Here is a 20,977-nt window from a genome sequence, read left to right as displayed (position 1 = left end):
AGTGTTCAAAGTTGAAAATAACAGGAGATTTATGGGCATTTCGGTCATTTTAGCAATGGATTTACAATAATCAGACACATGTTATGGTTATAACTTATAAGAGTTTCCATTCATTTTTATCCTGTTGGAGCCCTCACACAAGAAGGGCCAGTCTTCTAATGGGCTTTTATGCCCAAACCTTTTGGACACAGACTTGGAAAATATAAATAGGACTGCTTAGCTCTTCGGATTTAGAGCCCCACAAATACAACATTGATCATATTAGAAACTACTAGCTACATCACATTTGCAGTGAATCCAAGTTTTCTATCAACTTAAAGAACAAATTAAAACCAGATCCCACATTTAATCATCATCATCAACAACATGAATCTTATATTACCAAATCACACAATGAATCTAAAGAAATTAACCATCCTATGGTTTGAAATACATAAACACTTTGCATCAATAATAATGAATCTAAAAAGACGCCAAAATCAAACTAACAACAAAAGTGACTCCTGAAACCAAAGCAATAGAAGAAGTTAAACCCATAGAAGGTGAAGGAGCTGGTGCTGGTGCTGGTGCATTAATATCTGAAGTACTACCACTTGGAGTGTTGGCAGAGGGGGCATTTGATACCGGTGTGTCAGCCGTTGGAGACGGTGACAGGGGTGTCTTGGCTGGTGAAGGAGATGTGGAGGGACTTTTGGCAATTGGAGCTGTTGATGGAGATAATGTAGGTGATCTTGCAATTGGTGGTGAAGCAATGGGTGTTTGGGCCTTTGGAGATGGAGATTCTGGGCTTTGGGCCTTTGGTGATGGAGATATAGGTGTTTGGGCCTTTGGTGATGGAGATGTCGGTGTTGGGGCTTTTGGAGATGGAGAGATTGGGTTTTGGGATTTTGGAGATGGAGAAATCGGTGTTTGGGCCTTTGGTGATGGAGAGATAGGGCTTTGGGCCTTTGGTGATGGAGATGTCGGTGTTGGGGCCTTTGGTGATGGAGATATAGGTGTTTGGGCCTGTGGTGATGGAGATGTCGGTGTTAGGGCCTTTGGTGGTGGAGATCTAGGTGCTTGGGCCTTTGGTGATGGGGATGCTGGGCTTTGGGATATTGGTGATGGAGATATAGGTGTTGGGGCCTGTGGGGAAGGAGATGTTGGGCTATGGGCCTTAGGAGATGGTGATGTAGTAGGTGTTTGGGCTACTGGAGAAGGTGAGGGAGATGAAGTGTGTGGTGGAGGTGCACCATGGATAGTCTGCCTCACAGCCAAAACAACCACAATCAACTTCTGACCCTTTTCACAACTACCTTGTTTACCACTGATGAAGAAAAAAGGACCTGATCGGTCAAACTTGAACATTGAGTCTCCTTCCACTAGACTCTTAAGTGGATTAGCTTTGTTGCACTTTTGGTAATCCTCATCATTCACCACCAACACAGAATCTGATCCCTTCTTATACTTAAAAACTACAAAACCCACAAAAATATAATATTAAATAATAAATAAATAAATAAATCAAATAAACCAATGAAAGAGAAATAGAAAGATAGAGACTTACTGAGAGAATCATTAACTTGAAATCTCATCCTCTCAGCCCAATGGTTGAAATTCTCAGATGGATTCAAAACCCATCCATCTTTCCCTCCAACATTAAAGATATAAGCTTGAGAAGAAGAGAGAAAACACATTAAAATCAGAAACAAAAAACTCAGAAATCTTTGAGAATCCATATCTGCAAAGAGAGAATAAGCTACTGAACCTCAAACAAATTATTATATATTTTATTATATAAAAAGAAAAAGAAACAATCTAAGAGAGTGATCGGTTTGAGTGATTATATATATTATAGGAAAGACAGCTTCAAGAATCTTTAAAGTAAAAAAAAATTAGGCATAAAAGGAAAGATATTTACGAGATTACCGTTGCAAAGGTGGAAATTGAGACATCTCGCCTTCAAATTAGGTACGTGTGATAACTTTAGCTGCCGTTTTTCTAAGATTTTATTTATTTATTTATTACATTATTTTTGGTAAGTTTACGTTTACTCAATGGCAGTTTTCGTAATTTTCCAACGGTCATATTTTTCTTCTCTAACCTTAACGTTTGATGATGATGCGCATTGATCTACGGTTGAGATGAGAGAAAATCAGTGTTTTTCTTTAGTACATTTTGCTTGGGATCTGAATTGAAATCACTATGTTTGATATCCTCTCATCTCAGCCATTAGTTTTTTTTTTTATGAAAAAAGACTAGAACGTTGGTTAATTTGTAATATTTCCTTTATAATTGGCCGTAACCTGAAAAACTTCCACGTGGGCACACTCTTAGATCCCCTCACACAAAGATTTCTTAAGGATTAAGGATCTGAATTTCCTAGAGATTGAGTTCTCTGTTAGAATCCCTAGAAGTAGCTTCCCATCTCGTACATGTCTGCGCGCTTCTTCATGGACCCTAATTTGGTTATTTTTATTTTCTACTTTTGTACATAATGGGCTCAATATTATGGACAGGCCCATATATAATGGGTAAACCTCTCTATTCCAACTCTCAAAAGCCTAGGGGTCCTAGGAAGGACTGTCAATGGATCGGGTTTGGAGCGGATTGGTATTGATCTGGGTCGGATTCAAATATGGTTCGTAACCGACCAAATCCAGTTTGATATACAAAATTTAAATAAAGTTGATCTATTAAACAAAATATATACTATAATTCATAAATGTTCTCACATTTTTATCAGCTTAAGAAGCATTGATGATAGTCGATGTCGATGATGCACCACACACCACACAATCCAAAAGGACTCCATTCAATCGTAGAAAATTAGTAACAGAACAACGACTGACTAGAGACGAGGTCTCATTCATATTTTCTAAATCTTTGACTTGGTTAGGTGTGGGACAATTATGGCTCAAATAAGAATAAGAGTAACATTTATTGATTCTTAGTTCTATCTATTTAGATTATTGAATTTGAAGAGTTTGGAATAGAAACCAAAATTATTGTATTCTAATAGAAACTCTAATTAGGTTGTTGTTTGGAGTAGTACATTTCTTTCTATCAATTGATTAATGGAGAAGTGCCCTTAAGATCCTACCTCACATTGCACATCCTAATAAGAAAGTGCATAAGAATCATAGACGTTTTTTATCGAGATAAGAGTGAAAAAGCATCAAGGGTTCCTATACACTTTCATGTCAAGATGTGCAATATGAGGTACAATATTGAGGTCACTCTTGCATGACTCTTTTTCATTTTTCATACACCTCCTTTCTTGGAGTTATTCTTAATGTTGTGTTTGGGGTGAGAGAAATGGAGAAAAGAGAAAATAAATGAGTTTCTCTTCATTTCTATTGTTTGAATTGTTAAGTGGGGAAGAGAAGAGAAAAGAATTGAAGAGAAGATGAGAGAAAAAAATGTCAGTTTTCTTTCTCTCCAAAAATGGAGAGAAACACTTTTAAGATATTTTGTAATTCCAACTCTGCCCTTAGATCTGTTTCAAGATATTTTAAAATTTCAAAGTCGTCCCAAGTTCTCTCCTATCAATCCAAATATGGTGGAGAGAAATTGAGTTTATCTTCTCTTCTCTTCTCTTAACTAGTTTCTTTTCTCTCAACTTCTCTCAATCCAAACATACGTAAAGGTGATGATGGATTTGTGGCTTGGGCATGATTCGTTTTGTCGGAGGTAGATAACTCATAAAATGTTGCATGTGACAAGTCACTTAAGACGTATAAGACAAAGCAAGTCATGTTATTAGATAAGGGTGTCACCTTATAAACAAAGATTGAAGCAATGAAGACATATAAGGATAAGATTGAACAACAATGAAGGAAAAACCACATAATTATGAGAGCTTATCCATTTCAATATTAGAATGACTGGGAATCAAAAGTGATTAAGATTAAATACAATAAATTCTAATTTTGGGTAGTCAAAACAAATTGAAATTGAATTGATAAAAGGGTGAATTACCATTTCATGAGTTAAAATTGAGTTATTTACGATCTAGCTAACTATTCATTTTAATTACTAAATCGTGAATGATCATGTTTTCGTTAAATAAAAAAAAAAAATCCGAATGGTAACAAATTCGATGGTTTTAAACTGACAATTTCACAGGTTTAAAGTGACTATTTCCAATTAGTCACGTTTAACCTGTTAAATTGTCACTTTAAACCTGCGAGATATAAAAACCTCCAAATTTGTTATTATTTCACGTTTTGGTAATTAAAATGAACAGTGAGCCAGAATTGCAAATACATCAAAAGTTGATTACTTTTTGTAATTATCCCTTGATAAAATGCCAAATTTGATTGTCTTTTTTCTCCTTTCTTAACTTAATACAACCATGCACCCAATACTCATTATCGAACAAAAATAAGAATTGACTTATCCTGATTCGATCTAAGTCCACCTTTTTTCAACATCAAAATCAGATCCATTGCTCGTACTAGTTTCTAATCCTGGATTAATTAATTAAATAATATAAAGAGGATTTGTGTTAGCCTAGTAAAAATCGCACAAAATAAAACATGCGATAATTTTAATAATGTAACAAGGATACTAATTTTGTGTAACAAGCTATGGGCTTGAACTCATAGCTCAGCTGATTTGACACATTGAAAAACAATTTTGAGGTCGTGGGTTCAACTCTAGCTTACACATAAAAAATTATTTTGGTTGTGATATTATTATGAACCTTGCTACAGGGGCTCCACAATGTGAAAAAGTCTATTCTACAGTCCAAAGCCGTCGAAATTTATAAAATATGATGGACCAAGACATTGAAATTCCAATTTTATAAAAAAATAAAAAATTGATGGGTCGAAACCCTCAAATTAATCGAGGATGGGAGAAATTTGATGGTTCTAAGCCATCGAATTTGGAAACATAAAAATTTTCAATGACCCTGAGCCATCAAAATTTCATTTCTAAAATTTGTGGGCCTTGGCCTGTCAAATTTTCTTGTCAAAATTTTCAATTTTGACATAGTACTTATAGTAGAACTTGAGTGCATAGAATTTGTATATTTTTTATGTAAAAAATATTTAATATTTTTATATATCATATTCATTGTTTTAGGCATAGTCTTTCGATATGGCATTTTACCTAATTCATCAAAACTTTTATAATAAGGGAGAAAACCTAAATGTAGAAGTGAAAGATAATTTGGAGTGGGAAAGGAGAGAAGTTAGAGATTTTTTTTTTTTTTTTGTTGGGTGTGTGTTGGGGGTAGCTATAAACAAATGATATATACTGTAAGTTACTAATATATTTGTCGTGAATTGGTTCGATGAAGTTGGGGATATAGTCATCAATTTAGAAGACGAATGTCCTTGCCATCATTTATTACTCACTCGAAAACTATTCCTTTGTGTTGATGGAATTAACAGTCTAAATACCCACCTTTCTAAGAGGATATAATTGTCCTCCAAGATTTTAATAATGAGGAACTAATCTTCAAGGGTGCAATTTGGTTCGATTTGAGGTCAAATTGGAATCGAACCAACGTAGGTCGATTCCACTAAATAAGAACTAGAATCGAACCAAACCAACCCAAACTGAACTAAAGTTGGTTTGGTTCGATTCTATGGGTTGTCAATAATCTATATATTGTAAGAAACATTTTTTAATGAAAAAATAAATATAAAATTTCATACAATAAATCAGTAATTTTTCCATAAAAAATCATTAATTCATCCATAAAAGATCATTAATTTATATCCTAACTCCTAAAATAATTCATAATAATTATTATATACGTATATATTTATTTATTGCATAAGGGCTCGGTTCTCGGTTTGGTTCAATTCTATACAAAGTTGATCCAAGAATTGAATCAAATTGATTGGTTCTCCATTTTCATAATTCGGAACCGAATCACAACTTGTTCAAAATCGAACCAAACCACCTCAAAGCTATCAATTTGGTTCAGTTCTTGGTTTAAACTAGACCAAGTTGCACCTCTTATCTTTCCACTTGGCCACTTGAGTTGCTGTCATAATGAAAGTGCCCTCTAAATTTCAACAACCAATTTATCCTTTTAGGCTCCAATCATGATGGACTACTTTGTATTTTTGCATATCATGATCGATCAAATTAAACAATAGTCTGGGTTGAAAGATCATGGAGTCCCTCAATCTAATTTCCATGGCTTTTTGAATCACTTGTAATTAATATCAATAATTAATTTGGTTTAATGGTGGAATTATTTATTTCTTCTATGACTCATTGAGAAATGGATCATATTGGGAAATTCTCACAAGTGGGCATTAATTAGTGAGCCTCTAAGATGTATGATATTTTTGACCTAAAATTTGTTATGTACGATATTTTAGTGAACATAAATATAGCTAAGTTGGTAGATGTGTGTTGACTATTAATCCCTTAACCTAGGTTCAAATCCCGTTGAATCCACTTTCACGTTGACTACTAATTCCTTTTGCATCTATGATTTCAAAACTCGTCCAAAATTGAGACGTATCGTTCCAATTGTCTCGGTATTAAGCGTGAACGAGACTAATTGACAAGTCAATTTTTTAGACGAGATTTAAAATCTCACATTCATTTTTTAATTTTTTGAACGAGACGTCTCAAACGTATCAGAAAACTCATCTGAAACAACTTAGTATCTGGCATGGACGAGACGTGAAACCGAATTTTAAAATCATATTTGCATGTCTACCAAAAGATAAAAACACTAATAATAAATTTTGGGCATGTTTTTTTAATCATTTATATTCGTTAATTAAAAAAGTGTGCTCTAAAATTCTTGTTGAATTTGAGATACTTTTAAATTGGACGGTTTCACATCCCTACTCTTAAAGGCGCATCCACTCAACTCTTTGGTCACTTAGACATATACTAAGTTCCCCTCAACCGAACCTTAATTGTCCAATTGAAGATCCTTTAAGATACTCTCAATTGATGGAGAAAACTTTTATAGTTCCTAATTATTACTATTACCTTTCCCAATTCCGTAAGGATAGTGGGGAATCCCTCCAATTAGTAGTAGGAATGCAACTTGGATCATATTGAGGTTAAATTGAATCCCAACCAACATAAGTCGTTTCCACTAAATAAGAATCAAAACTGAACCATCTTCCATCGGAGTCAAACCAATCCAAATCGAACTAAAGTTGGTTCGATTCTATGGGTTGTCAATATTTTATAAATTGTAAGTAATATTTTTTAATGAAAAATAATAATAAATATTAAATTTCATACAAGAAATAACTAATCTATTCATAAAAAATCATTAATTTATTTATAAAAGATCATTAATCTATTCTTAACTCCAATAATAATTCATAATAATTATTATACATGTACAATGAATAACAGTTTGATTCTTGGTTTGATTCAATTCTATATAAGCTTAATTCAAAAATTAGATCAAATTAATGGATTCTCTATTTTTTAACCTGGAATCAAACCACAACTTACTTCAAATCAAATCAAACCATTCCAAAGCAATCGATTTCAAGCAGACCAAGTTGCACCCTAATTAGTGGTGCTGCCATGAAGTCAAACTATACTTATCCATCATGATTGTCTTTCCTAGAAAAAAAACATTTTATGTCCTTTTGTCAGACTTTTGAATTTTCGAAAAAGAAAGATGAAGCCATTCCAACTTATTTATTTATTTTCTTTTTTAAAGACCGGGTTTGGGTCTTGGGCTATTATACCCAACTCAAATCCATTCTAAGTTGCCTGGGACTGATTCAATCCTCACCTTTTGCTTCGTATCATAGTTTTAAAACTCGGCATTCGAGTTGAATCACAATCAAAGCTAGCCAATTCTTAGATTGGGCCTGCGATGCTCAATTCAAAACTAACAATTGGGTTGAAACGGGTCCAACCCATCATGAAATTCAGCCCAAGATGCTCAAATGAAATTTTTTATGCTTTATGAAATTCTCCCAAAAATTATAAGAAATTCAAGTGAAAAGGATTTAAGTGCTTAGCTGCTGTGGCCTAGACTTCCGTCACATTCACAACCAAACACAAGGAAAAATAATTAATAGGACAAAATTATTTTGAAAAAAAAAATTGTTAACCCTGAAAGACATTAATATTTGAAGCACGATTTTCTCGTCTAAAATGTTAAAATACAACAACAATTATTGTAAAGATTAGGGTTGTCAATGGATCGGATTAGACCTAAAATCCAATTCTTTCCAATTCCATAACTTTGGTTCTTGGTCGAGGATTTGGATTTCAAAAAGATTTTGATTTGATATCTTATTAAATCAGTTTTGGATCAACTATATCACGATTAGATAAGAATTTGATTCCGAAATAATGTAATAAAGTATATAAATTATATTATATAAAAAGTTCATTTAGATTTTGTATGTTAAATGGGGTTTGGCTTAATTCGATTCTCAGCCAATTGTTATTCTATTGAATTTGGATCCTATATTTGAGATTCAATTTAAATCCAATTTGACAAAAATGAGATCCAATGCCCTAGCTATGGCTATTGAGTTTCTTCATTGATATGTACTTGGGTATTTGGGCTTGGGCCCCACACACCAACTGTTCTATCAGGATAGTGATAGGTTGATGATCCTACTGACATCTGAAAAATATACGTTGCGAAGTACTGAATCAAAGCTCTTTGTTTAATGTAGAAAACCAGAAAGTCCTAACGAGGGTTGCTTGAATGACAAGAGATCCTATCCAAATCCACTCTTCATGTTAAATATTTCCAATAGTTTTACTGTCGTTTTAAGGATGATGTTTTCCTCAGTTATTTACCGTTAGATATTTCTCAAGATTCTAAAACAATACGCCAGATCATAAGGAGGTCGCTATACATAAGGATGACAAAACTATCTTCCAAATACCATTTCTTCCGTCAACAATAGTCGATAGTTTTCTTCTCATCCATCGCTTTTGTTTTTGTCCGTTTTACACCAAAGAAAGCTTAGGTGTCCAATCTGTATTTATTACTCTTTATCTGTCTCTCTCTCTCTATTTGATTTATCGTTGTTTGGACATTTGGTGCTGAAATCAAGTCACATGTCTCCCAAAAAATTGTTCATCCTGCTTGATTTGCCTTTTGTGTAAGTTCTTCTGATTTCTTCTTATTTTAAAGATTAAAGTTGAGTTTGTGTAATGAAAATTATTTTATTTAATCTGGGTCTTTAAGAAATTTGATCTAACTTGATTTTTTTTAAGATCAACTGACTCTAATATCATTGAAATAGGTTCTGTACTTATTTGTTGTTTGTATTTGGGGATTTTCAGAAATTTTGTATAATGGGTGTATGTTAGTTAGTTTTATATTTTAAACAAGTTCTTTATTTTGGGTTTTTCAAAAATTTGTATAAATGGGTATGTTGGTTTCTTTTATCTTTAAGAATGTTTTTAGTTTTGGGATTTTCAGAATTTTGTATATTGGGTATGTTAGATTGTTTTATGTTTTAACAAATTCTTTGTTTTGGAGATTTTCAGATGTTTTGTATGAATGGGGATATTGGCTTGTTTTATCTTTGCTTTCTATTTAAGTGAAGCTGATGAAGTAAGTTGGAATGGGTACCCTCTGTGGTACTTGTTTCTGATTTGATGCATTGGCATATAATTAATTTGTTCAAGAAGTTCATATTTCAATTTTCTTTTATTAGGTGTTTTTCAAACTGGGTTTCGATTACTCTGTGATCCCTCTCTCAACTAGAACTGTATTGTATTTGTTTTATATCATGCCCTCTACTTTTGTCCCCTCTATACAACTTGAGCGAACTTTCTCTAACCAAATATCCTTCTTAAAGCATATGATGCTCTAAGGGGAAAAAAATTGTAATTTTATTTCACAAACCCAACAATCTGTACACCAACTTGAACTGAACCATGATGATTTGGTATAATTGTAAGTAATTATCACTGTAATATGGAGTGAATGTTTTGTTTTCAAAATTTATCTTTGAAACTAAAGCCAGTGTTTAACTATTTTAGTTCAATTTCCAGTTATAATTTATTAATACCTGATCTTGGACAAGGCTCATTTCAACTTATCTGAAGTTTACTACTGTTTTTTTTTTTTTTTAATGTTTTTTTTTGTTGTGTGTGTGTTGTTGGATTTAGTTTAATGGACATGAAATAGTATGGTCTCTTCATTTTTTACTAGAGACTATGGTGCCTGAAATTTTTGACCAGAAGTCAAAGAGATGTCACAAGGTTGGGTCAACTAATTTTGGTTCTTTCTTCTTCTTCTTCTTTGAATAATGGATTTCTTTCCTTTAGGACTGAAGTTGAGTTGTCCTCTTCACTACATGTGGATTCCATGAAATTTTGTCGGGGAGAGCTATCTCTATTATAGAAGCATTTTCGCCATAATAACAATGTCTGACATACATGGAGGCATTGAACGAGTCTTATCCGCTCCAATCCTGCATATTGATGCAGTGGGTCCTCTCAATAGCCATAGCTGCAAACGAAACATTATTGTTGAGGTGATTTTTGACATTGTGTGCTCTTGACTATACCTTATTCGGCAAATTCTATTTCTATCAAATTTTTTTTAGACCTTACGGGACACCTAACACTAGAAATTGTGTGCTTCAGGCCGTTAATGCAGAAAAACAATTGTGGAGATTGATCCATTCTAAGGGTATATTGCACACTAATGCTCGTGAGTTATACCGTGATGCCCGTTCTAGCTATGAAAAAGCTATCTTGAATGACCATGAATTAGCAGACCTTAACAATGTCGAGTTTTCTCTGTGGAAGCTTCACTACAAACACATTGATGAATATCGTAATAGAATCCGGGAAAGTTCTGATAATAAAGAACATACAAGCTTGGGAATTGGGCAATACAACAACGATAATCTTCTGGAGGGATTTAAATCATTCCTGTCAGAAGCTACCGAATTCTACCTAGATTTGATTCCAAAAATCAGAAGAAATTATGGGCTCCCAGAGGAACTTATCTTTTTCAATGAAGGTGGCTTTACAAGCTCCTTGGACTCAACAAAAATTCGTAGATGTCAGTTTTCTTGTCACCGTTGTTTAGTTTGTCTTGGAGATCTTGCACGATATAGGGAACTTTATGGAAACTTGGATCCTCAGAACCGTAATTGGTCACTTGCGGCCGCCCACTACTTAAATGCATCAATGATTTGGCCAGATAGTGGAAACCCACAAAATCAGGTATTGTAAGTGTGTTCTTTCTTCCCTAATGGTGAGGGTTCCTTTGCTTTATGAAAGTCATTTGCATTGTTTTAATGATTTCTTTAAAGTGGTAGTTATATATGCAATCAAGCATGTCATCTGCAGTTGGCCGTATTGGCGACATATGTTGGTGATGAGTTCCTCGCTTTGTACCATTGTATAAGAAGTCTAGCGGTCAAAGAACCTTTCCCCGATGCTTGGGATAACCTTATTCTACTCTTCGAGAAAGTTAGTTAGAATTTTTATTTTTTGTTCTTTTTAATTTCAAATTACTCATTTTCCATATTGTTATCGATTGCTTAATCATCGTCTTTTATGATCTCGCAGAGTAGGTTATCTCATTTGCATTCTCTTTCCAATGAGGCCACTTTTGATTTCTTTAAACCATCTGAAAGAAGCCCTTTGCAAATTAAAGCACAAGCTAGTGATAATTTCACAAATTGCTATGCGAGGGAAGCCAGTGAAGATGCTTTTCCTGAGAACTCTGGTTTGTGGTCCCTCATTGTTCGGATGATAAGCTTCTTTTATATAAAATCAAGGTACTTGTCGCAGCAAAATGCACATTTTGATTCTTAATTTTAAATTTTATCATGTGTTTATATTTTAGGTTTTGATGACTTAAATTTTCCATTATCTAGTGCCTATAATGCTTTTTTGTAAACCTGTATGGTGGTTCATCTGGTCTTTTACTTTTATTATCAAATACTCTATATATGCACATGAACATAGATTTTCCTTGATTAAGCTTAATACCCATTTATAGAATAATTTATTCCTTTGTTTTTATAGGTGTGATTTATTCCTTCATTAGCCTTACATTTAAAATCCCAAACATAGAGCACAAAGATGGTTAGAAAGAAAATAAAGCGATTGGGCATTGTCAAATTCCTACTATCATCATCTCTTTGGCATAACCAAAATTTTCAAGATCCTAAAATCAAATATTGGTCACATCCTTGACAACCTCTCTTGAATTGCATACTTTTTCATTTGTTTATGATGATACCTCTCATTCTCAAGATCCCAGATAAAAAACTACGCTGAATAGACCTCACTGTCAACTGTTTATATGGAACCAATTTAAATTTCTGTTCATGCATCTCCAGCCCTTCCACAAGTATTAATCTTGGTGTAAAAAAGCTAAGTTTCTTGTACAATGTAAAAGATACCATTTATTAATATATGATTCAGTGATGAAACTATGGTTTGAGATACATGTGAATTTAGTTAATTGTATTTCGAGGAACTAATTCAATCTTTACCACTAACCATTTGTTTTAAAACACATGGTATTTAGAAATGGTGCACCATATGCTCCCACCTAACTTGCTTTAATTTGCAAGTCATACAAATGTAAATGGTGTTAAAGACAGACTCACATCTTTTGTATGCAGCACATATATTTATGTAGCTAATTCCATATTTAAGTGATTGGGAATTGGGTTTATCATTTTACACACTTATTATGCACGAAGAGTTCTGACTTCAAATTGATCTTTTGATGGAACACAGCTTGGAGGACTTCCCTTGCATATTTGGCTCTACGGTAAGGGAAATGGAAGCTATATTGTCTCTCGATGATGCTGGACTAAAGGTTGCTTTAGAATCCTATCAGCATATGGACTCATCTCGAACAGGTCCTTTTCGAGTGCTACAACTTGTCTCTATATTCATCTTCACCATTCATATTCTAAGTGAAAGCTCAAAACTACAAAAGCCAAAACACCTAAAGTACATGCAGAAACCTGCCTTGATACAGCAGGCATTGGCTTCTACATTCATTTGTATGGGCCGCCTTGTCAATAGGTGTGTGATGGCTAATTCTGTGGATTGTAGTCCTCTTTTGCCAGCTATATTAGTGTTTGTGGAGTGGTTGGTGGACGTACTAGACAGAGAAGAAATATATGCGAGTGATGAGAAATGTATGAAAGCGATGGATTACTTTTTTGGTGCTTTCGTGGACCTTCTGAACCGTTTTGATGATAGATGGGGTGGGACGGAATCTCCAAATTTTATTGCTCTTTGGGAAGATAATGAACTACGGGGGTTTTCACCCATTGTTAAATTTCACGGGCCATTAGATTGTCTTACTCATAGGGAATTGAGAAATGACTTAGAAGACACACACGAATGCCAAGTTCGCATTTGTCGTATCCATCTCGCTGCTATGAAGATGGTAAACCGATCTAATGGGTCTCGAAAGTGGATCTTTTACGAGCAAATAGGAGGAAAATTCTCTACAGAAAATTCAAAGATAATGTTAAGTGGGAGAGAGTTGGAAGCAGCAGCCCATGTTCTCCCATTTTACGAAACCACAGAAGAAAGTGAAATGCAGGTTAACGAAGCCAATCAAGATAAAATTGTTGAACACATATCCTCTACTCCCGTGGAAGAGGAAGAAGTTATTCTCTTCAAACCAATCACAAGATATAATTCTGCACCACTTCACATTCCTTTTGAAACAACTTGTCAGGAGGCACGTTATGGTGAATGCTTGCGTCGTGGATCTTCGTTACCACAAAATCAGATAAACGTTATTGATTCCAGCTGCAATAAGACATTCTGGCAGGAGCCCATTCCTGAAGATTCAGTTATGGACTCATTTATGGAGCAGTTGACAGATTCACCAAGATTTGGAACAGGAGATGCTAGAACAGAGGGATTGCCATCTCTAGCAGGGCCTCCCTCCCTTAATGCATGGGTCCTTAACAGAGAAAATATAGACATTGGATTAGAGAAGGGTTCAAATAAAATTAGCAAATATGGCTTGGGGAAAGCCGGGGACATTGCTTCGGGATACTTAAGTGGTCTTTCCATCGATGAAACTTCAATAGGCCAGCAAGATGTGAATATAACATCTGCTCCTCCCGCCTCTCATGTTATGTATGATTTCCTTTCCGAGGGGGTTTCTATCACTGGTCCTTGGCATTCTTCTGCGGCTACCCACCTTTCGGAGCCTCCTTACTTGCCACCTGTGCCTTCTGCTCCATTATTACCAGATGACGCTACCTGGTGTACCACCGATTCAACTAATTATGCTGAATGCAAGGAAGATGTGAAAGAACACATCCCCAATGCATACCAAGTGAACAGTTACTCAAATGTGAGTGGAACTCAGGGTGCGCCAATTCTCGGTCCCAGCATTCCTAGGTTGATCCGTGGACACACACCAATACCTGACACAACCCATTCTGCTCAATGGCTTCATCAGTATCAGGAAAATCCCAATCTTGATCCAGCCCATGGCCATATCATGCCTATTCATTATTACTCGCCAACTAATCTTGGATGGTTCCTTGACCATGATGTGTCCCGGTTAGTTCCTCCTGATCGTTGGACAAAACCCATAGCTTCTAAGCCAACGAAATACTTGGAGTCACAGGACCCATCATTGCATCCGGGTTTTTGTATGGTATATGGTGCCAATGAACAGATGAGAGAGAAACCTTTTCGTGGGTACCAAAGACCAAGTCCGTATGGGTATGGTGACCCAACAGAACTAATATCTGAGCAGCAGTTGCTTTTGCAATATCTCAAAGAGAAGGAATGGAGTTTGCAACGGGAGCCCCAATTGAGGGGTCCCAACTAAGTGGGAATGTGAGCGGACAAACGGGCACTTGTGAGGTGTAACCATGATCTTCAAGAGCATCCCAAAGGACTTGTAGATGGCATGTTTGAGTAATGCATACATGTATGTGAGTATTTCATACATATGTGTGAGCTCACAAATGCATTTGTTACATGTGTATATGAGAAGTTATTTGGATGACATTGTAGAGTTCTTCCCTAATTTACCCAAATTTGAATGATTTTGTTAGAAGTTCATTCCATTCTATTCTATTGTTTTACACTAGTTTATTGAAGTGCACCATAGAACAGTTACAAAAAACATGGTTAATTTCGTTATTTGGAAAGGAAAACGGAGTATGGGTTTAAAACGGGAAAGGAAAACGTCGGAAAAAGTGGTAAAAAAACAAGAAAAGATGATGTATAATAAAAAATATATATATTAATAATAAAATGTATAATACAGTAGGCATTCATTCTAAGTTTATAATATATTTTTGAGGGAAAAAATTATTATTAAATATCTATGTATGATGACATGCTCCCACACATAATTATATATTTTATGATAGTCTAACCATCAATGTATCTTTTGAGCATTGTAACACTATTGAAAAAAAAAAAATTTGTAACATCAAGCATTGCCTTCAAATCCTATATTAAACAATGAATCAAAGCACAAAACGACAATAAGGCACAAAAATTAATCATAGACTTGCAAAAAATGGATTAATTTTTTTTTATATAAAAAATAAGGTGTTTAAAATATAAAAATTGTGTTTAAAACATTAAAACATGATTTTTTTTTTTTTTAAGTCAAGTTTTTATTTTATATTTTTTATAATCATTAGAGATATGAAATGCATTTTAAATAAGCCTTTTTTTATATATATATATAAAATGGAGTTTTTGTTACTATGATCTCTTTTCCTTTACAAACTTATCAAAAGTGTTCCAATCGTATGAAAACTTTGGGAAAATCTTTTTTATCTCAATAAATCCTTTCTTCCCATCTCATGGAAAGAAAAAATATCAGAATTCCAGTTCAATGGGAGAGATTTGTCCTCAAATTCTCGCCCCAAAGAAAAATCATCAATTAAGAGATTAAAAAAATGATCTATTTCTTGCAAATGGCCTAAACAAAAGTGGGTAAATCACATTTTCCAAGAAAATTTATTTTCCCACCAATTAAACAAACCAAAATATGCTTTACAAATAGAAGAGATTGAAGTCTAGGACTTCATATCTAATTCGTATAGTCATTGGCATGGGTGGATTTATAATAGGGGCACTTGTGCCTACAATAATTTTCAAAGTCTATAAATTAATGAGTTATTGCGATAGATATTAACGGCGAATAAAAAAATCCGTCATTATTGTCCTCACAAATTTTTTTACTTTAAATTGCTCTCACAATTATTTTTTTCTACTCTTAATTGCCCCCACATGGGCAAAATTCTGGCTCCATCCCTGCCAATGGAGATGCATATTGGTAAGTGAAACCCTTTCCTTACTCAAATAGTAAGATTTTGAGCGTAGGACCATGTTTGGATTGAGAGAAGAGGAGAGAAGAGAAACTCAATTTCTCTTCACCACGTTTGGATTGACATGATAGAACTTCTTCAAACAACTTTGAATTTTTAAGATATCTTAAAAGAGATCAGGGGGCAGAGTTGGAATTATAAAATATTTTAAAAGGATTTCTCTCCCCTACTCTTCACATTTGGAGAGAAAGAAAACTCACATTTTTTTTTTCTCTCTTCTTTTTAATTCTTTTATCTTCTCTTCCCACTTAACAATCCAAACAAGAGATATAAAGAGAAACTTATTTATTTTCTCTTCTTTTCTTTTATCTTCTCTTCATTTCTCTCAATCCAAACACAACGTAAGGGTCGTCTTACTCAAATGGATTACCACATTAAAAATCCAACACCACAATCCTCTAAGTTTTATAAAAAAACTCAAATAAAATAATAATATTAATAATAATAAATAATTTCTTTTGAACTAGATCCAAGATTTTGAAAATGGACAATTACTTTCACATAACTCCCAAACTTATAAATGAAATTCAACCGTGAAAATTAATTAATTTTTTTTTTTCATTTCAAAATTCATAAAAATTCGTCCTATACAACCCCAAAACATTGGATCATGTTTTTAGATGCCAAGAGATGAGTTCAAGAACCCTAATGAAATCCTTAAAAATTTAGAACAACTCCAACACAAATAAGCATATTTGCTAGGCATTTTATTGTGGATGGTGTTTTGGCCTATTCAAAGGATCTTCAATCCAATTGTACTGGCCAAAATGACTCTTCACAAATTTAACTACAGTAAGATGTTTCACAACTACCATTATTTTTACCGTCGACAGATAGAGAGAGAGAGAGACACCCACTCTCTTCTTTTGCCTCTCCCACTTGTTCTTTTTTCAAAATATTTCAAACTAGAGAACTAGGATTCAAGCACGTTGGAGTACTTTCGGAGGGCTCTACTCTATAATATAGTAGTTTGGAGAAGATACAGAACCCCAATCGCGTCGGAGTTGCTCTTAGCAAGGTCTTAAGGCTAGGGGGACTTAATCGGTAACTATGTGCCACGTGGTAAAAAGATTAGTCGGTTTTGTTCAAGTAATCCATCTCCTGAAGTACAGGATCCACACAGGACCGAAGACCTATCCAGTTTCCGCGAACCCATTGGTGAGCAATTTGATCCTCTAGTCTAGGATCGTGTGAATTCAAAGTTGGAAGTTTGACTGGCTGCTTGGCGTCTAGACTCCACGAAAATGGTAAAGGTCATTTTGGTAATTTACCCTTTGCCCTAATTGTCTCCTCTGCTCCTTATGTAAAGCTCGCCACTCTCATTTCTCTTCTTCACAGTCAAGGGAGAGCTACTTACCTGGCGACCTTCACTGGTTAGCTTTTATCTCTTACGTATCTTTGATCTCTTTCGCTCTTTGTTCTCTTGAGTTCAGTTTCGATCTCTGATTTGGTTGATTTTCTTTACGTTTTTTTACTTGATTTGTTCAAATTGTACTGTTTTGATCTCTGTTCTGCGTTTATTCTAGTTTGATTAACAGATCGGAGCTCTAAAAGTGCTTGTTTTAGTGTTTTTCTCATGTTTTTTCATACTAGGTGATGATAGATCGCTTGTTTTTTTTTATCGGAATTCTTGTTTTTGTTTCATTATTTTGTTTATTTCTTGACTGCTAATCGAGATATTTAATTTATTATGAGATGTTTGTAGATCTTTGCTTTTGGAAAGCTTGATTGCTGAATCTAGTTGAGATTATTTTTTTTGGAGGTTTCCTTGTTCTTAGTGTAGATTTGTTTAATATGTTTAGATCTTAGCTTAGTGAGAGGAGTATTCATTTATTTTAAGATCTGATCTCTGTTATATCTTATATTTATGTAGATCGATTGCAGTTCTATAGTAGTTTATGTTGTTTTTCAATTTTTTTTCTCTTGTTTTTGATGGTTTGATCCTTTCGTTTGCTCGAATTGCCTCACTGTGAGATTTTTTTGGCCTTAGGTGGACTAGAACTGAAAACATTTAATTCAAGTTATTACAATCAAGGATTAATATCTCATTTGAAGCAATGTTTCAATCAAGACCAAAAAAAAAAAAAAAAACTGTCATTCAAATATAATTTTCGATTCAAAGCCTACAAATTCTTTCAAGTCTTTTGATTTGAATAAAATGGGACACATTTGCATGTCAAAACAATGACTACTACATTGGAAAAAATTTCGATGTTTCTTTAACATTAAATACTAAAAAGAAGAAATGTTGCGAGTGTCCCTACTATTTACCTAAGATCACCTAACACATGACAAGAAATGCATGTCCACCATGTACTTTGAAAACTTGAGAGTTGAGATTTTGTCTATGGGAGACAGGAACCTGTTTAAATTTGGGATGAGGTGATGATGAATGATTCTGAATATTCTTTTACTTTGAGAAATTTTCTTTTGTTTGTCTTACTAAGTTTAAAATGCCTCTATAGTGCATATTGGCATTGCCACATGAACTATGTTGCTAGTTTCAAAGGGAAAATTCTAGTTTCCAATGCTGTTAGACACTGATTTTCAATGAATGACTGAGATAGGAATATATTTCCCAGAGCTTCCTTAGGACACTAGAAAATTCCTTTTCGAAATACTCGTTAAATAGACCTTTTTTTTTATATAATTATTTTCCATTTGAATAAGATTCTGAAAATGGGAAAATTGTTCAACTGCAAGTCTTTTAGTGCCCCTGCTTGTGTTGAATTTGAAGTATATGAATGATTAAGGATTGTATTATCTATCCTCTCAAAGCAAGCTCCGTGCTCCCTTTAATTTCAATTAGTTGTTTCCATGCAGGTCACCAAATTGAGCTACAAAAATGGCAGATGGTTCACAATATCCGTCCACATTCCAAAAGATACATGGACAATCTTACCTCATCTCTAGACTCTCCCCCAATTTACATGCAAGAAATGCTGGTATTTACAATCTATCTGGCACATTTGTGAATAAGGGTCTGCAAAGTCCTTTATTACAGCCATCTCAGAACAATGGCCTGTCGCTTGTGTCACCTATGTCACCTGTTTTCGTGCAAGCACCATCAGAGAAAGGTGCTGCTGGTTTCGCTATTGACTTCCTTATGGGAGGAGTATCTGCTGCTGTCTCCAAAACAGCAGCTGCTCCAATTGAGCGAGTGAAGCTCTTGATTCAGAATCAAGATGAAATGCTCAAGTCTGGTCGTCTATCCGAGCCTTACAAGGGTATTGGTGACTGCTTTGGTAGAACAATCAAGGATGAAGGCTTCCTTGCACTATGGAGGGGAAACACTGCCAATGTTATCAGATACTTCCCTACTCAGGTAAGCTTCATTTTATTGTTTGTGTTGCTTTCTCTCTTATTCGAACCATCTTAATTAATAGCTTATCCTACTCGGGTAAGCTTCATTTTGTTGTTTGTGTTGCTTTCTCTTATTCGAACCATCTTAATTAATTACTTGAATATGCACACACCAGGCCCTGAACTTTGCTTTCAAGGATTACTTCAAGAGACTTTTCAACTTTAAGAAGGATAAAGATGGTTACTGGAAATGGTTTGCTGGGAACTTGGCATCAGGAGGTGCAGCTGGTGCTTCATCTCTCCTATTTGTCTATTCTTTAGATTATGCCCGAACACGTCTGGCTAATGATGCTAAGGCTGCAAAGAAAGGTGGTGAAAGGCAGTTCAATGGTCTGGTTGATGTCTACAGGAAGACAATAAAATCCGATGGCATTGCTGGGCTTTACCGTGGATTTAACATCTCATGTGTTGGGATTATTGTGTACCGTGGGCTCTACTTTGGAATGTATGATTCTCTAAAACCGGTTTTGTTGGTTGGTGATATGCAGGTCAGTTGAAACAAAAAAGTATTAGTATTTTGGTTTTTGTAATTATTGGCTGTGTATGTTTAATTTTGGTCAATGTGTGCTATTGTGTTTGGTGATTGCAGGATAGCTTCCTAGCAAGTTTTCTATTGGGATGGGGAATCACAATTGGGGCTGGGCTTGCCTCATACCCTATTGATACAGTGCGTCGAAGGATGATGATGACATCTGGAGAGGCGGTCAAGTACAAGAGTTCATTGGATGCATTCTCTCAGATTCTCAAGAATGAAGGGGCCAAGTCCCTCTTTAAGGGTGCTGGTGCAAACATCTTGCGTGCAGTTGCAGGTGCTGGTGTGCTTGCTGGTTACGACAAGCTGCAGTTGATCGTGTTTGGGAAGAAGTATGGATCCGGTGGTGGTGGCTAAGTTCAATCACGTGGCAGCAAAGATGATAATGACGATGATAATTTGGTACATTTCTTTTGAAGTTTTGAGTAATTTGAATAGTGGTTTTTCTTTTTTAAAATTTTCAACTCTGAAGCTTTTGATATGTTATCAATTCTTGAGAGGTTTTGAAGGTGATATAGTAGTGTCACCGTACCAAACTTTTAGGTACTCGAGTTTGAAATGGTGTAGCTGCATCTGAGTTGTGGACAGTTTAGTTATAAGTTTGCTATTTTGGGAGAAAAGAATAAAAGAAGTATGTTCCAAACTAAGCTACCAAATAGTATTTGTTTTGGTAAGGAACAATTTTATGTAGATATATAGTTATTTTCTCTGATCAATATTTTACATAGATGTAGTCATAGTTCTCTATGATCTGGTGGTAGAACTTGTTTCGAGGTCTAGTTTCTTCGTGCATTTCAGATATGTA

The 20,977-nt window shown here is 34.7% G+C and overlaps 3 protein-coding genes across 8 annotated transcripts; 2 read left to right on the top strand and 1 right to left on the bottom strand.

Annotated features, from left to right (window-relative positions):
* Window positions 1-314: 314 nt before the first annotated feature.
* On the bottom strand, window positions 315-1,800 carry LOC147411263 (uncharacterized). 2 transcript variants are annotated; one of them, XM_086446644.1, is made up of 3 exons: window positions 1,547-1,800; window positions 826-1,454; window positions 315-795 (listed from the first exon to the last, which is right to left on the bottom strand). In XM_086446644.1, exons 1-3 carry the CDS (start codon window positions 1,716-1,718, stop codon window positions 463-465), a joined length of 1,134 nt encoding a protein of 377 aa, XP_086302770.1. In that variant the 5' UTR covers window positions 1,719-1,800; the 3' UTR covers window positions 315-462. The 2 variants fall into 2 exon arrangements, with proteins under 2 accessions (XP_086302770.1, XP_086302765.1); XM_086446639.1 differs by having other exon boundaries at window positions 315-1,454; window positions 1,547-1,799.
* A 7,088-nt stretch (window positions 1,801-8,888) lies between these two features.
* Window positions 8,889-14,991, top strand: LOC147411262 (Telomerase activating protein Est1). 5 transcript variants are annotated; one of them, XM_086446614.1, is made up of 7 exons: window positions 8,889-9,059; window positions 9,451-9,517; window positions 10,237-10,460; window positions 10,558-11,145; window positions 11,272-11,394; window positions 11,494-11,705; window positions 12,679-14,991. In XM_086446614.1, the coding sequence occupies exons 3-7, from the start codon at window positions 10,335-10,337 to the stop codon at window positions 14,753-14,755; spliced, it is 3,126 nt and encodes a 1,041-aa protein (XP_086302740.1). In that variant the 5' UTR covers window positions 8,889-9,059; window positions 9,451-9,517; window positions 10,237-10,334; the 3' UTR covers window positions 14,756-14,991. The 5 variants fall into 5 exon arrangements, with proteins under 5 accessions (XP_086302740.1, XP_086302749.1, XP_086302726.1 ...); XM_086446623.1 differs by lacking the exon at window positions 9,451-9,517 and having other exon boundaries at window positions 10,245-10,460; XM_086446600.1 differs by lacking the exon at window positions 9,451-9,517.
* Window positions 14,992-17,495: 2,504 nt separating this feature from the next.
* On the top strand, window positions 17,496-20,888 carry AAC3 (ADP/ATP carrier 3). Its single transcript, XM_086446591.1, has 4 exons — window positions 17,496-17,650; window positions 19,101-19,602; window positions 19,757-20,128; window positions 20,230-20,888. The coding sequence occupies exons 2-4, from the start codon at window positions 19,123-19,125 to the stop codon at window positions 20,527-20,529; spliced, it is 1,152 nt and encodes a 383-aa protein (XP_086302717.1). The 5' UTR covers window positions 17,496-17,650; window positions 19,101-19,122; the 3' UTR covers window positions 20,530-20,888.
* The last annotated feature ends 89 nt before the right edge of the window (window positions 20,889-20,977 follow it).

This window comes from Akebia trifoliata, chromosome 1 (assembly GCF_017979445.1).
Source record: "Akebia trifoliata isolate Shusen 1 chromosome 1, ASM1797944v1, whole genome shotgun sequence".
Classification (NCBI taxonomy): domain Eukaryota; kingdom Viridiplantae; phylum Streptophyta; class Magnoliopsida; order Ranunculales; family Lardizabalaceae; genus Akebia; species Akebia trifoliata.
This window is presented reverse-complemented; position numbering and strand designations above follow the sequence as displayed.